Consider the following 15,735-nt stretch of genomic DNA (forward strand, 5'->3'; position numbering starts at 1 on the left):
TACGATTTCTTTTGCTTAGCTGTTGTTGTCCCAGTGCCGGCAAATCCCTTATTTTTAAAGCCAAGAATATGCTAATTATTTTGTTCAAGCATTAAAAATCAAGAATTTTAGAGGCAACAAAGAACAAAGATGGAGGCATAAAAATGTTTGTTATGATGAGTTAGACAATCTGGTTTATGTTAGAGGTTAGGTTGTTAGGAAATGTAGGGAATAAAATAGTTCAGTAGTACAGTTAAGTTAAAACAAATAGTTATTAGTTAGAATTAATAACTTATTAGTCTATAGTTGCTATTTATGTTAGGTTTTAATAACAATACTTACGTACCTATGTTTTGTTTCGACTTGACTGTCAATTATTTTTGTCATTTGGCACATATATTTGCCGACGTCCTTGTTTTTATTCCTTATCGCTAAAACCTTGTTTGTTTATTTGTTTCACGGTATTTTTGAATACAGAAAAAATACTATCTATAAATTAAAAATAAATTGGATTGTCTAAGGTCTAATTCAAGCAACGTTTTCCTTTCGTTTATTAAGTAATTTAGATAAAAATGTATTCAAAGTGCAGGCGGCACCCGACATTGCGTTAACGTAATAAGTTTCGTCAACATAATAAAGAGACATGTTTTCTTTTTCAGAGACCATTCCGAAGGCAACAGCCAGCCAGCTTATAGACCGAACTGTTTTATTGGCTATTGTTAATTTAATGTAAACCGCGTAGTGAAAATAGACTGCGATGTTGTAAGCCACAATACTTACGTGTTATAAGGAATATTAATATTGAAAATGGCTTTCAAAATTACAAGATTCCTGTTCTTGTTGATCGTTGCGGCTATTACTGCGAAGGTGCAAGATGATCCCGCGGCTAATCAAATCCTGAATTTTAAACAAAAAACTGAGGTGAGTTTTGATAATGGGTATTTTATTTATAATTTAGGATATAATGTGCGGCGTGTTTTGCGGAATTTTGTCAGCTGTTTTGAATACTGAAGTCGCCTTAAAAATAGAGGGAAAACAGGACACAGGTAGAAAAATGAGAAAAAGTACATGATCAAGTTTAATTAAAGTTAATATTTTAATTTGAACTCGAGTAGTGTATGTTGCCATAACATTGTAATGATTTCTTTAAGTTTTATCATTTCACTCGACCTTATCAAAGCTTTTTGGTTTTTCCGAAATTTTTATTTGTTTACAATAAACTATTACTTTTTTGAAGAAACTGATTAATGTCATAGAACCTATCTTAAGTTTTGTCCACGGATTTCCTTTACAAGTAGTATTTAATTGTTATAATTAATATTCGTATCTGAATAGGTATATGCAGTGACCTTTATTGTGTTCTTAGTGAATTTTCACGTAGTATTGGTATTGTGCAACTCTGGTCTGACTTTAGCCTTCAACACCGCGCGCCAAGTCTCGGCGTGGAACTAATTGTTTTATGGTCAACGGATATTTTATCTCACCGCGTGTATGTCGTAACTTCCACCAAACTGATCGCTTTTATATCACGCTATTTCTAATTTTATTGTTTGCCTTCGACAGGGTCCCATCGCGATCATGACCACTGCTAATGGCGCACCAGTCGAATACAAAGATGCTACAGTGACACTTAACGAAAGGTTGCTGTTCAATGATTACTTCTTGGAGACACTGACACACTTGTCTCGCGAAAGAATCCCAGAACGAGTGGTCCACGCGAAGGCTGCTGGCGCCTTTGGATACTTCGAAGTTACACATGATATTAGAGATATCTGTAAAGCTAAAATGTTCAGTAAAATAGGGAAGAGGACGCCTATCGCGGCTAGATTCTCGCCTGTCGTCGTCGAAAGAGGAGGTATCGATACGTCTCGGGATGCGAGAGGCTTCGCTTTAAAGTTCTACACTGAAGACGGTAACTTCGACATCGCAGGTTTCAACACCCCTATGTACGTCTACAAAGACCCCCTTCTCTTCCCTACATTCGTACGTGCACAGAAACGGAACCCATCTACGAATCTGCTAGACCCTCACATGCTGTGGGATTTTCTGACCCTTCAGCCAGAGAGTCTGCACATGTTTCTGCTAGTGTTCGGAGACCGTGGTATACCTGATGGCTACCGACACATGCCAGGCTTCGGGATACACACATTCCAAGTAGTCAATGAGCATGGAGACAAAAACTTCATCAGATTCCACTTCATGCCTGATGCGGGAATCAAAAACCTGCGCTCCGCTCAAGCGAGAAAGATATCCGGTGAGGATCCAGACTACGCCACAAGAGATCTCTATAAAGCGATCGGTAACGGTGACTTCCCGAGCTGGACAGCCAGCATCCAAGTCTTAAGTTTGAATGACGTCAAAACTGCAGGCTTCGACGTGTTCGATGTGACCAAAGTGTTACCTTTGGACAAATATCCGCTAAGACCGTTAGGTAGGTTCGTCTTGAACAAGAACCCTATCAACTATTTCGCTGAAATTGAGCAGTTGGCGTTCAACCCGGCAAACCTTGTACCTGGTATCCTCGGAGGCCCGGACAAAGTGTTCGAAGCTCGTCGTCTAGCCTATCGGGACGCCCAGTATTACCGCCTAGGAGCTAACTTCTTCAACATCCCCGTAAACTGTCCGCTTCAAACCAAATCCTTCACGTACAACAGGGATGGCATGCCGCCGCTAAAGGACAACGAGAGGGACATTCCCAATTATTACCCTAACTCCTTCAATGGGCCTGTACCGTACAAAGAGCCTGGTAAGGTTGAGCTGATTGAGATATACCAGGACGAACCTAACAACTTCGATCAAGCTCGTGAACTGTATGTCAATGAGATGACGCCCGAGGAACGAAGCAGGTTGGTGGAGAACATCTTGTATAGTTTGGCGCCGGCGACCAAATTCTTACAAGAGCGGGCTGTCAAGATGTTTGGTTACATACATTCGGACCTTAGTGAAAGGATTTGGCAAGGGTTGCAAGCGAACAAAACATTACAGTATCACTGGGATGAGTGAATATAGTATACCTACTGAGTATACATGTATTATATCGATAGAATTAGGTGTTAGTTACTTTTTATACATTTCATATTTTTACATTTCTTTGTTCTTTGTAACATAAATGGATTGTATGTAGCATTAAAAATATACAAGTACCTACTTTGATAACCAACAGTTTAAATTAAATATGTTAATGCCTTAAATAAATAATCAAATTATAAGAGTTTTTAATTTAGGCATCGCCACTCAGTAAAGCATTACTTAATTGATTTTTATTATTAATTTTAATTAAATTTTGACGTTACGTTTTACCTTGACGTTATAAATTGTTTGATATAAATAATTCAGATACTAACTTTTGAAGTAAGAATAAAAAAGTTAATGGCATATTATTCGAAGTTATGAAGCGTAATATATAACAAAGCAGCTGTTTTATTTCTAATCATTGATAACAAAAAACAATATTTTATCCATCAAAGTAAAAAGAAACCTGACGTATTTAAGCACGTGTTACACGTAACAGTTTTAGACCTATCGGGAGACCTCGCCTCAAGGACTGTGCCACAATACCCGGTCCTCCACCTTTCGCATCCAATCCGAGTGTCTGGTTAAGAACATACCCAGTACCTAGCTAATTAAATTGAATTTTGGAACGCCTTAAATGCCTAAACTTTATATGAAAAATATTTATTTATTTATTTATTTAATAGTTCATGTACACAGATACACACACAGAGTACAGAAAAGAAGAAAGATAGAAGTGAATAGAACACATAGTACATAGGCACAGCTTATTTCAACAGAAATATCTATTTTATGAATAATTTATTTTTTTAATTTATAATTTTTAAGTACATAGATAAATTCTATGTACTTACAAAATATTCTTGAAATTGACAAAGGCCGAAACCGAACCTTTCAGTAGTCGTATTAATAGTTTTTATTTGGTTTACCAGTGGCAGCCCCTCCCTACAGATTCAACTCAAGGCGGCTGATATCCATAAAAATAACTCCTGGCCTTTTAGATGGTTAATGAATGCGATTAAATTCACTGTGCAGCTATAATATAATAAAATCATGTTCTCACCCTGAAAGGAACGTATCGCCTCATATAAATTTATAAGCAACAATTGTAAATCTGAATCCAACTATATAGATTCGATCAGGCGCCTTTTGCCTCACAGTTTAAACTTGGAAGTTAGCTGACTTTTGCGATTAGACTGTTCCCTCTTTTACCAAAATAATAAAGATCAGATTCATATCTGACGGGTCAAATTTACTTTGAATTATAGATATATATCCTGTTGACTAACTTACAACCTAGATGCCTTCTCTGATGTTGATAAAATAAATACATTATAATAATTAAAGACACCAACTTCGTTTATTCAGTTAAAAAAAAAACATGTATATATCAGGATATACCTAATATAGTTTTTAAATTTACTGGAGCAAAATTCTAAACAACCAATGGAATCGTGAAACCAATTTGCTTTAAGAATTTCCAAACAATTGCAGCTAGCTCTCATATTGCTCATTGTAACTTGGGCATGTTTTGACGTATACGCAGCGAAACGACTGCGGACCACTCGACACTTTTCAAACTACACAGAGTAAACAAATTGCAAACAAACTTGCATAGATTTCTAACAAGGGAGAATGATTGTGGTGTGGTTTTTATTACACTGTGGTTGTTTATGGTGCTCGCAGAGAAATGTTGGTCGCAGTAACTTGAGTATGCTGTAAAGTGCCCTTTCAATTTATGTCGTGGGAAAGTGTTTAGGCTAGCTATGTTTTAAAGTGGTCCGAGGTGACCTGACGCTTGAGGCTGGAATGTGGGGGGACTTTGACTGTCGGCTAATCTAAATAGGGTTTTACTGTGATATTTGAAACTAGAAGAGCTTTGACGCCGCTGAGATGTTTAAAGCAAAAGTGTTTTTCGACAGTTTGTGCTGCTAGTCGAGCTTTCGCTTTTAATAGTGATGCCGAGTGGTGGCTGGTAGGTCAACGGAAAGCAATAATGGAGCTAGTGATTGCTAGTGTGAAGATGTTTAATGATCGAGGTAACTTGGTTTTCAAAGGACATCAAAGTATTCATGGCTTATAAAACGAGCAAACGTCTGACAAGAAGATCAACATCAATAAGCGTTTCGAGGAATGCAGTAGAAAGAAGCAGGTACAAATATTACAGAATCGAGTTAACCGAAAAATTAAAAGGAAGGGCTAAGTACCTACGTTACAAGGTACAATAAGTCTATTAACCCTCACATGTTTATGCAGAACCACGTATTAGCCTAAGTACGTATCAGAAGAAAGCTGGTGTACGGGGAACAGAACAATAAATAGTATTAGCAGGCATTAACGCGAGCTAAATTAGCCAGACACGAATACCAGTACTTACTTACATTGTATTTCAAAACTATGTGAGTGTGTAAGATAAGTAGTAACAGAAACTGGACTAGAAAATGTAGAAGTTTAAATGTGGAATTCAATTTGACATGTAAGATTTGAATTTGATTCTAGAATAAAATATGGACTTTTAGAATACAGTATAGAGTTCCATACAATTTTAATTAGAGAATTTTTGAACAGCCTAGCAGTGTTTGTTTGATCCGATTTATTAACACAATCCTGAGTCATTCGCCGAATTCAGGTATGGACAAACACCCTAAGGGAAATATAGGTACTTCAGTGAAATATAAAATAAATAGAATTATCATATGTGACTAAATTTAGTAAAAATATCGAATAAATCGATTTTTAATCTCTTACATTTTTGTGAAAAATCTGTCTTACGGACATAATAGCTTTTTTTGTCTAATACCTTATTTCGCTCTTAGTTACTCAGTAGCTACGCAATATCGAGGATAGTGATTTTAAGTTTAAAATTGCAAACAGAGCTTTCATTAACACCTCCTAATCTAAATTTGGCGGAACAAAAACAAACATCAAACGCACTATAGCTTGCGCAAGACACCACAATGGGCGCGCAGTCGGAGGCCTATTCCGCTGTCAATCAGAGCGTCTCGATACAAGCCTCTCGATATCCGATACTCCGCACTCGATACCGACTTTCACGCACGTCGTCACAGCACTAGACATGTCACTTGACTTTTTAATTTGACTGGACTCTTGATTGTTTTCCCACGATATTATTCTAGGCGTTGGAAAGAGTTTTTGTTAAGTGCACGGTTGAGTTGCCGGTAAATGTTTGTAAATATGTAAGTAATTAAAATTATTGTTAAAACTCACGGTAAACCGTTCAAACGCTAAAATATTGGAAATCAAAGACTCATGATCATGTTTGTCCATCTAAAACTAGCTCATCTTGATGCAGATTTTTTCTCTCAACTTTAAGCACAAGAGTGTCAAATTTTCCGACTAAAACACATGTTTCTACCTTTGCCCTCTGTGACCGCCCCCTGGTCATCTACTAACATCCCTTATAGTAAGATTATTGGAGACGAGAAAACTCCCATCATGAAGCAGCGACTTTCGTACATATCCGCAACAACCAATGCGTTTTCAAAGCTTATAACAAGCTTGCTGAAAAACAACGCAATTAACACTGGACACGGGCTATCAAAATGCTCTCATTAACTTTTCTAAGTGACTTTACAAAACAAGATATTATATAAACACGAAACTGGTATCTATAGTGCAGGTCGTTTGGTTTATTACCCGTGAGAACAACTTGGTCACTTGGTATACATCTTGGTGCAGAGCTGGTTGTCAAAGGATACACGGTTATTTGTTAATGTTCGCTCTTACTACTGCCTCATTAACTATTGCGTAAGTTCATTAGTTTTTAATGTAAATTATTTAGTTGACGATCTTGGCTTGGTAAGTTTAAGGTTTGCCTGTTGGTCTCTATGCTTGTAGCTGGCACGCGAGAGTGCTTTATTTTCGAGAGCCATTTGTAAAAAATATTCATCGAATTATTTAGTGTTTTTAGGGCCGATTTTTCAATTGCCAGATAACTTTTATTCAACGAACATGTTTGACGTTTTGACAGCTTTTGTATAGAAAATATGTCAAGTGGCAATATTTATTCCTCAGATATCTGACGATTGAAAAATCGGGCCTTAAACGGGTAAAAGATACAAAGGATCAAACCGATGAATTGTTTTTGTGCCGTTATTGTAAATGTGTCGATACAAACTGATTTTCTATTTTCGAATCAATAACATAGCCAATCTGTCTGACATCTAATTTGGCATAACCTATAGGTGTGATAGCAGCAGTAGAAAACCAAGTTACCATTAAAATCCCACCTCCAGACAGAGATACCGATTGCCTGCTAACTTACGGTAACAATACAGACATTTAACATAAATCTTCATAATGACAATGTTTTCACTAATTATTGCGACACTAATAAAGCAATGTAAGCCTATACCTACCTACCTGTCCTGGTGAATGCAGATAATCATCAACAAATTAGAGGATGTATGCGCGTTTGAACTTGCTAAGTCGCAAATAGCTAATAACTTACATTTATGGCGTTACGTCCAGTGGCGTGGAACAAATGTCTGATGACATTATCCATGCTAGCTATGAACCGCGGTGCTACCCATCGGACACAGTTAATATCTATGTAGTAACCAAACCTCATGAGCTTGAAAGAGTAATTACCTAACATTCAAATACATTAACTTTCGCTAGAATGTTATTTTCATCTTAATACGAAGTGATTTTTAAATTTTTCAGAAACCAGCTAAGAGCAATACTTTTGAAAAACCATTGCTCATGTCTTATTAAAATTGAAACACGCATTCATTTTTTCGTGAAAACGTAAAATAACCTGGCAAAGTGTTCGTTTAATGTTATGTTAATCGGTCAAACAGTCAACGGAAAACGCCTTATTAATAACAAAAAAAAAACTGGCTGTCAAGAACCAAACTGCTTAAAAAAACTTTTCTTTTCGAATAATGTTGAATTTAGAACTTTAAAGTTTTGAATACCGAACTCATAAACAAAACGAAAGTTAAGATGGCGTCCTAATTTTCACAAGAGCAAATCGGTACTGCTCATTCGATATTCATTGCTATGACATAATTGATTTCACAGTGGTTCAGTTCGATTACCGGTCGCTAATGTAAAATGCAAAGTTTAGATCTAATCAGACGCATGTAAATAAGTGGTATATGTACTGGTAATATCCGTTTCAAATCGTAATGAGAGTACGGCGCGCGCAACAGTTCATAACTATTCTTCAGATAGTTTGTTTGATTTTGAAAGTGATTATGTTTGCATATGTCTGAAGGATTATTTTGCGATTAAACGAATTGCATTGTCTGCTCGGATAGTAAAATGGTGGTAGTAAAAAGTGGTCTTGATCTCTTCCTGCATAACATTTGAGTATTTGTCAAAATAGCCGCGAAAAAAGGCCAATTAAAAAACGAAACAGTTAATACTTATATTTTTGGTGGAAAGTCCAGCCAATGCTATAGTAGTTAAAGCGAGATACACACTCAATGGAAAGTAATTAAGTAATCTGAGTAAGTGTGTGATAATAGATATATGCATACAATATACATCGCAGTACCATACAAAACTGTCTTTAACAAAGTAAATGTAAAGTAACCACTTATAAAATACATATATGGGATATAACCTAAAACGCAAAGTTACACAATACATTCACTCAATAATATAATTACGTAACATATGAACTCGTTACAAAACAAATGGACCATTTAAATTATCAGCAATCAAAACAGTATTATAAAGCTATTTAAAACAAACATACAGTGGGTTATGATTCTGCAAACTTACATTTTCAGTTGACGGTGGCGCTAGTTTCTTATAACCAAGTCACTAGTCTATAAAGATATGGTAGTTCCGCATTTTACCACGCGCAAACTTAAGTTGGTTATCTAGAAAGGAAGTTCATTACTTAGCATTATCAAAAAATGGATCAGTAATAATTCATTGTGTAGTACCGCAGTCGAATTTATTGCGATTATAATTACTGTAATTTAAATAATTAGATTAATACCGACTTATGATTGGGTAGTAGTTTCGTACTGTTTATTGATTTACGACTAGTTATTACGATTTAGTTTTTTGATTGTAATGACGTCATTGGTTATTAGTTTATTCGTTTGGGATAAGGCGTTGAGTTATGAACAGTTTAATGGCGAATTATTTAGTTAGCTGTTAATTAACTTTGCTTTATTAGGATGAGGTTTGCTGCTCACCTACTTTTTGAATACGGTATTATGTTTGGTAATGAAATTTGGTCTTAAAAAGCTGTTTATGGATGAATATTTACTTCTATGCCAGTGGAAGGAAGTAGGCAAAGGCGCTTATGATAATTCCATAGTTTTTTAAGCTGAATATTAAAAATCATTTTCTTTTTAATTGAAATGTAAATGTGGACTTGTGACTGTGGACGCAAAGGGGTTACACGAAATAACCTCTTTGCGTCTTAACTCCGAACATTTAAAGCACGGTGTGATATAAAATGGTAAATTATTTCATTTGTTTTACAGATAGCTGGAGCTTGTAATAGTATAGTAAAAAGCCATCCCTTTCCTCATTTCATTCAATCAACGAAACACACTCACATTTAATTAACAAACTCCTAGATCGTGAGCAAATAAATGTAATTATAGAAACTAAAGCTTCCGAGTTGCCATTGTATTTCAATTCCCATGTCGGACGATCTTTCTACTTACGTCACAATATACTCGTGAATACTAAGTTACTGACACCTAGTAAAGTGCAATTAGCGAAACAATTATCGCACTTCCGCTTGTTAAATATAAGAGTCATAATAGTTATGATATTGACAGATAGACCTGCTGATTGTAATTGAGGAAATTGGTAACGAGTGGGTTTGGTTTTGATAGGAGATTGGTCGCCATTTTGAAGAGACCAGATGACTTTATTAGAGTTGGGTAAGCAGTTTTTATTTGCGCATGATTGTTGAGAACATTGGAAGAATGCTATTATTAGGCGCTGCTAAGACTCAATTTATTTTTGTGTTTGTTTTTAGGGTTTCATACCCAATGGGTAAAGCTTAAGTTCTTTATTGAGGCTCCGCTGTCTGTCCGTCTTACGGCTGTATCTCATGAATCCTGACGGTTATAGACTTGACATTTTTACAGATTATGTATAGCCCTATCAGTAATTAGTATATTATAGTTCAGCAACGATTGAATCCGTCTTAAATATGACCTAAAGCTTCTGTGGGTGATAAATGCATGTGAAAATAATCTTGCACTCTTATACATATTATATGCAAAATGTCCAGTAAAAAGGTTGTGGAGTAAAAATTAAGTACAGAACTAAGTGTGTGTAGAATAAATTCTTCGAACTTTAACAGTTTGTTGACTAACAAGATAATAAGGACTGTTAGATTCATTTTGAGAAAAAAATACAAAAGTGAAATATTGTTTTCCATTGCGATTGACTGTTTACCTGGCTTCGATTCAGATGTAATCCATCAACAAAGATGTCTGCCTCTGATATTGATAGATCAACGTATTTCGTGCGATGAGGGATTTATCTATCAATTTAATCATCTCTGAGTGCTAATGGACTGTTTATGCAAAAGTATTTTAACCCCTATCGGAGACCCCCGTCAATGTTGATCAACGTTTTTTTTTAAATAATCCTGCACAAAGAAATTTAAACATGTTTGCCGCTTCGGTTTTCACAAACATTCAAGTCCCGTGTAAAAACACACACAGACTCAGGACCAGCATTGTGGATCACACTAACACTTACGCCGGAATCGAACCCACGACACGTCGCACAATGTGTTTGGTGACCTCAACCACTCGACTATTCGTGTTCTTAACTTGTGAGCAGAATGTGACAGTGTGTAAAATCCTAACTATAGAATGTTAAAAAGTGTAAACAGGATGCGTTAATTATATAGGTATCTTTACACAGAATACTAAAACATATTTTCTCCAGTTCCATGTGACTAACTTCGACTTTCATTGAACAGTAACATTAATATAGGGATCGAGATAATTCAATCTTCTTGTGTTACACATATTGGAAGCAGCTTTCTAGTGAAAACGTATTTGTGGTGCAAATACTAGGTTGTGCAACCGGAAGGCTCATACCCCAACACCAACTAAATGAATCCATTTTAAAATGTCTGTTACAAAATAAACAAAGCCTTATTGTGTAATAGAAGGGAAATTATCATTTACGTAGATTAAAACAATAGGTTTCTATGTGAATTACGTCATCAATCTTTGTGGAGATCAAGGGCGTTACTTCAAATCGTCTGCAGTTTACAAAATGAGTTTGTATGTTAAATTAAATATGGTGGTCGTCGATTAAGACATTCATATTGTCGTGTGTAATATTCGGTAGGAGAGTTATGTAATGACTACGATATTAAGTGTACGCCTTCATCCGTTTCAGAAGTTCGATACGCATGATAAATGTGTCTACGTACATACGTCTCCTCTTAATGACAGGGTTCAATTAAATCCATTTTCGTGCGATTTTATGACATAGTTGATGGTTTCCGCCATTAGAAATGATGCTTATTGCTATATTGTTATTAAACTTAACTAAAGGTCTAGGTTTAGAACCGACATTAATAACGAGGAATATCTCAATTCGTTTGTATTTTGTTTTTTTTTTTATAGTTGTGATCTCAGAACTTTGGACTGGGTATATACTAGAAGATAACTACAAAAATCGGAGAGAATAATAATTACTAAGTGAAATTGTTTACTGTTCAACAAAACCCTTCAGTTCACATCTGGTCATTTAAAAGTCGTTACGAATACACCCTCTATTATAGCATAGAATTTTCTTTTTCTCCCAACATCCGCGCTATTGTTACATCTGATGACAAACATGATTTATGACGGAACCCGCCCTCTTGCCTAAGCGATGCTAGTGAGATATCGCACCCATTGTTACACATAACAACCTTATAAACCGTGTAATTAAAACTAAGCAATACTTAAAACAACCCATTAATACTGCGACTATAAGTTGAAGAGGTATTTGGGTTCAGTGATGATATGATAAAATATATCTTTTTATGAAGTATCTACCGAAACTATGGACACAATTTCTACGACTTTTCTTTTTTATACATTGTAAAGTTCAAAAATATGTTTATTGTACTCCTTTGACTTTAATAATCATTCCCAGGATTTAATGAAAACATTAAACTTGAAGAATGTATAGAGTCAGACTTACCGTCACAGCAAAGCAAGAAAACAAGCATTAGCTTTATGTTTTGTCTTTTCGCAACTGTATCTAGATAACAATCGTCATGCGTTCGGGATTTTTTTCAGGCTGAAAATTAAAAAAAATATATATTTTGTAATATTTTGATTTTTGAAACGTACCTAGTCAATAAACTTCATAAAAAACGACATTACAGAAATAATCTTTGAAATTTACACTAACAAGATACAGAACCCAACACAGCAACACGACTCAAAAATATTTACTTTTCCTATTATCATCTACGCAAAGTTATGTTTTGTTTACTATGAAAATTACTACTAATACCACGGATAGTAGGCGAAAATACTACTATAACAAGCTATTGTTTTGTATTGACAGGTTAACACAAAATTATGAGAACTGATTACGAAATGAAAATTGTATTATGTAAATTGAATCATGGGTATTTTTTTTTCAATACCATTGTAGAGTGAATGCAAATATTGACGGAATTAACTTCGTTGGATGTAATTTATTAGGTTTATAATTCGTACACGATGCTTTCAAATGATAAAGTGGCTTCTTTTAGGTTAAATTATTATCAAAATCGGTTCATTAGTTCCTGAGATTACCACACAACATTAGAAATATGAACATAACTGAGGCTTACTTTTATTAAAATTAGCACAAACGTCCATAACATACGCAGTAAATTTTCAGATCAATCTATTTGAATTACCATTAAAATCACTATAAGCAATCCAGCCATAAAGATACCGACACAAATTACCCACTAAACTCTACTTATCGTTGAGAGTAACGACTAATCGCACGTGAACAGCAATCTTTACCTCACGTATCGCTGTAGGGGCGTCCAACAGGCGGGGCTTATAACGACAAGCGTAAATCTCAACGAGAATAGACAAAGAAAGTGCATGTAGGTATATTTAGCTTTACCATTCATAATACGTGTGTTGTTGCACATTTTATCGTCTAGAAATGAAAGCTTTGCAAAACTTTTGTCGCACCATCCATGGCCCTTAATAGGAACATGGCCCAATGAAAGTTTATGTGTCAATAAATAAATATCTTTATGTTTTCGTGTTTGTTATGGCGACTGAGGTAAATTGTAGAAATGTATTGTTTTATAACTTCCTATTGTTGTTGCTGCGTTTGTTTTGGATTAGATAATGATGCAGGGTACTATTGTAAGTTTATAACAATCTTAGAGTGGTGAGAACACATAGTCCACATGCTAACTGCTAACCTCTAGATATTTGGCTGAATTCGGGGTTTCCGACATTGCAAAACCAATTTGTCCTTGTATGTCTCTTAAAAGTTCACAATTGCTGCTCAGCCTAGATTGTTTGACATTTTACACCACCATTGCAGGAGTTCTACAGTTATGGCTGATACTCAAATTGGGCTTATCTACAACCAACTGTAGACCAAGATAGGTCGAGTTGATTGAGACCGCTCTACGCTCGTAATAATTCGTAACTTTCCTTTATAGAAATCAAATATGCATCCCAGTTTTATCACGATATTAATCAACCCATTGCTGACCACAACTAAGTTCGATAGAATACTATAGTATTAGTATAGTATAGTTAACAATATAATATAATGCTTTTCTTAGTTCAATCTTTAAATATCAAGCACAATGCTATCGCGTACCTTAATTACATAATTACGTGGGCTCTACAGTTCACAGTGTTCACACCGCCACAAGCTGAGGTCAACAATTAAATGCAGCTAATTTGTTAACCAGCAAGGAAATGCTCCGGAATAGGATCGTGAGGATCAAACTGCAGGTGAAAGGGCCAGCTGTTGACCCGGGACACGTATTCTGGACACTTATTAGTTGGAGAAATATGAAACGTGGTACTGAGGTATGTGTGGTTTGGTTTTTTTAATTTTTCTCTATCACTCTTTTGATGTGAATCTTTTTAAATGCAGATTGTGAGATAGTTTTTATACGAGGTTAAATGCAGGTAAGAAGATTTGCGTTTCCAGATTTTTGGGTGCTAAACTGGTAAACAAAAAAATCGTGCGAACACATTACAGTAAAGCCTGTTGACTTACATATATTAGGAGCGTTTATCACCCATATCCCGTACTTTATTTATTCCTTATATTTAGTACCTTATTTATTCAAGTAAGGCTAAAGGAATCCCTAATCATGAGATGACACGGCGACGTCAACAGCTCATGGTTAAGGAGTCCGCTCAGGTCCGAAACTAGTTAAGTAATCTAAATACATAGATACGCGTTGTTATACCTTTGAATTTTAAGGTAAAGCTACCAAGTAGTATTTTAATCCAACAAAAGGTATTCAATGGGCATCACCTTGTAATGCCAACCATTCAGTGTGTCCTTACAGCTCTTGCTGTAGAAGAAATTTAACGATGTGATCAGACTCTAAACTCAAATTTCCAATCGCAGTCAGCCTACCGCAGCACTGACCAAGCGAGGTGACTGACATCTCCACCGTTCTCGTAAACATTTTCCACATTTCAGCTTCACTTCCCATTCTTCAGAATATGGCCGCCTTGAATAAAAACAGTTCGTGCGTACTTTAATGGCTTTGTCGCTTGTAAGTCATTACACGGCAAGCGGCGCAGGCGCAGCGCGCAAGGAATGTACATGTATATGTAAGTATACAATTATGTACATATGTGTGTATAGGTAATAGGTATACGAATAGGAAAACATTTGTTCATTCACTCATTCCTATATTTATGATCGTAATTTGTTTGTTTGTTGTTCTCTCGAGCCTTGAGGTTTGCTTCGTTTTGAAGTGGTTTGTGCTTGAAAGCAGCCTAAAACTAGACAATATGCGCGATCAATATGTTTCAGAATTTTAAGAGAAAACGAGAAGGTATTTACATTTACATATTATTATGAAGAAACATACAGTTCTAATTTCTAATTTCAGAATTTTGCAAGGTGGTGAATAGTTGCAAAATAGATTCTACAACAAAAGCTCTTCAGATCCAAAAGCTCTTTAGGCAGAATACATTTCTTTCCTCTTACCTCCTAAGACATTGTAAACTACGAGTATACTCGAACAAACCTTCACATTGTAATACAGTGATACCGTTACTTGCCAAAGAACTTGACCCGTGGAGGTCGAACTATTATTTGCATATCATAGGATTGTTCACGATCAAAAGCTCTTGCGCCGCTTTTTGGAGCTTCTAAAGACTTTCTTGTTATCTCATTATTTTGTGTTTTGTGGCCCATTGTATATTGAGACCTATTTTATTGTATGAAGGTCGATTTAAGTAATCAAGTTTCAATTGGTGCTGATTTTCAACAAGTTACGATCAAAGTTCAAGTAGAGACAGAGTGAATGCTCAAATCAAACATAATTTCTTTCACCTCATTTCTAGTACATTTGTATTTTGTTAAGATGAAATAAAGATACTGTTTTATAAGTATATGCACGTAATAACGTAATAAATTGTCCTATACTCAAATGTCGTTAAGAAACTTCCCTTCAAGTAGCCAAATTAAGCACTATCTTTACCAATACCAAAAATGAGAATTCAGAAAATATTCTGTCGTTGTAATTATTTAAATGAAAAAAATTAATGACAAAATCTT

General features: G+C 35.5%; 1 protein-coding gene across 1 annotated transcript; it reads left to right on the forward strand.

The window, feature by feature from the left end:
- Positions 1 to 501: 501 nt before the first annotated feature.
- On the forward strand, positions 502 to 3,148 carry LOC113502614 (catalase-like). Its single transcript, XM_026884265.1, has 2 exons — positions 502 to 900; positions 1,543 to 3,148. Exons 1-2 carry the CDS (start codon positions 787 to 789, stop codon positions 2,980 to 2,982), a joined length of 1,554 nt encoding a protein of 517 aa, XP_026740066.1. The 5' UTR covers positions 502 to 786; the 3' UTR covers positions 2,983 to 3,148.
- The last annotated feature ends 12,587 nt before the right edge of the window (positions 3,149 to 15,735 follow it).

The sequence above is a fragment of the Trichoplusia ni genome, chromosome 17 (genome assembly GCF_003590095.1).
Source record: "Trichoplusia ni isolate ovarian cell line Hi5 chromosome 17, tn1, whole genome shotgun sequence".
Classification (NCBI taxonomy): Eukaryota; Metazoa; Arthropoda; class Insecta; order Lepidoptera; family Noctuidae; genus Trichoplusia; species Trichoplusia ni.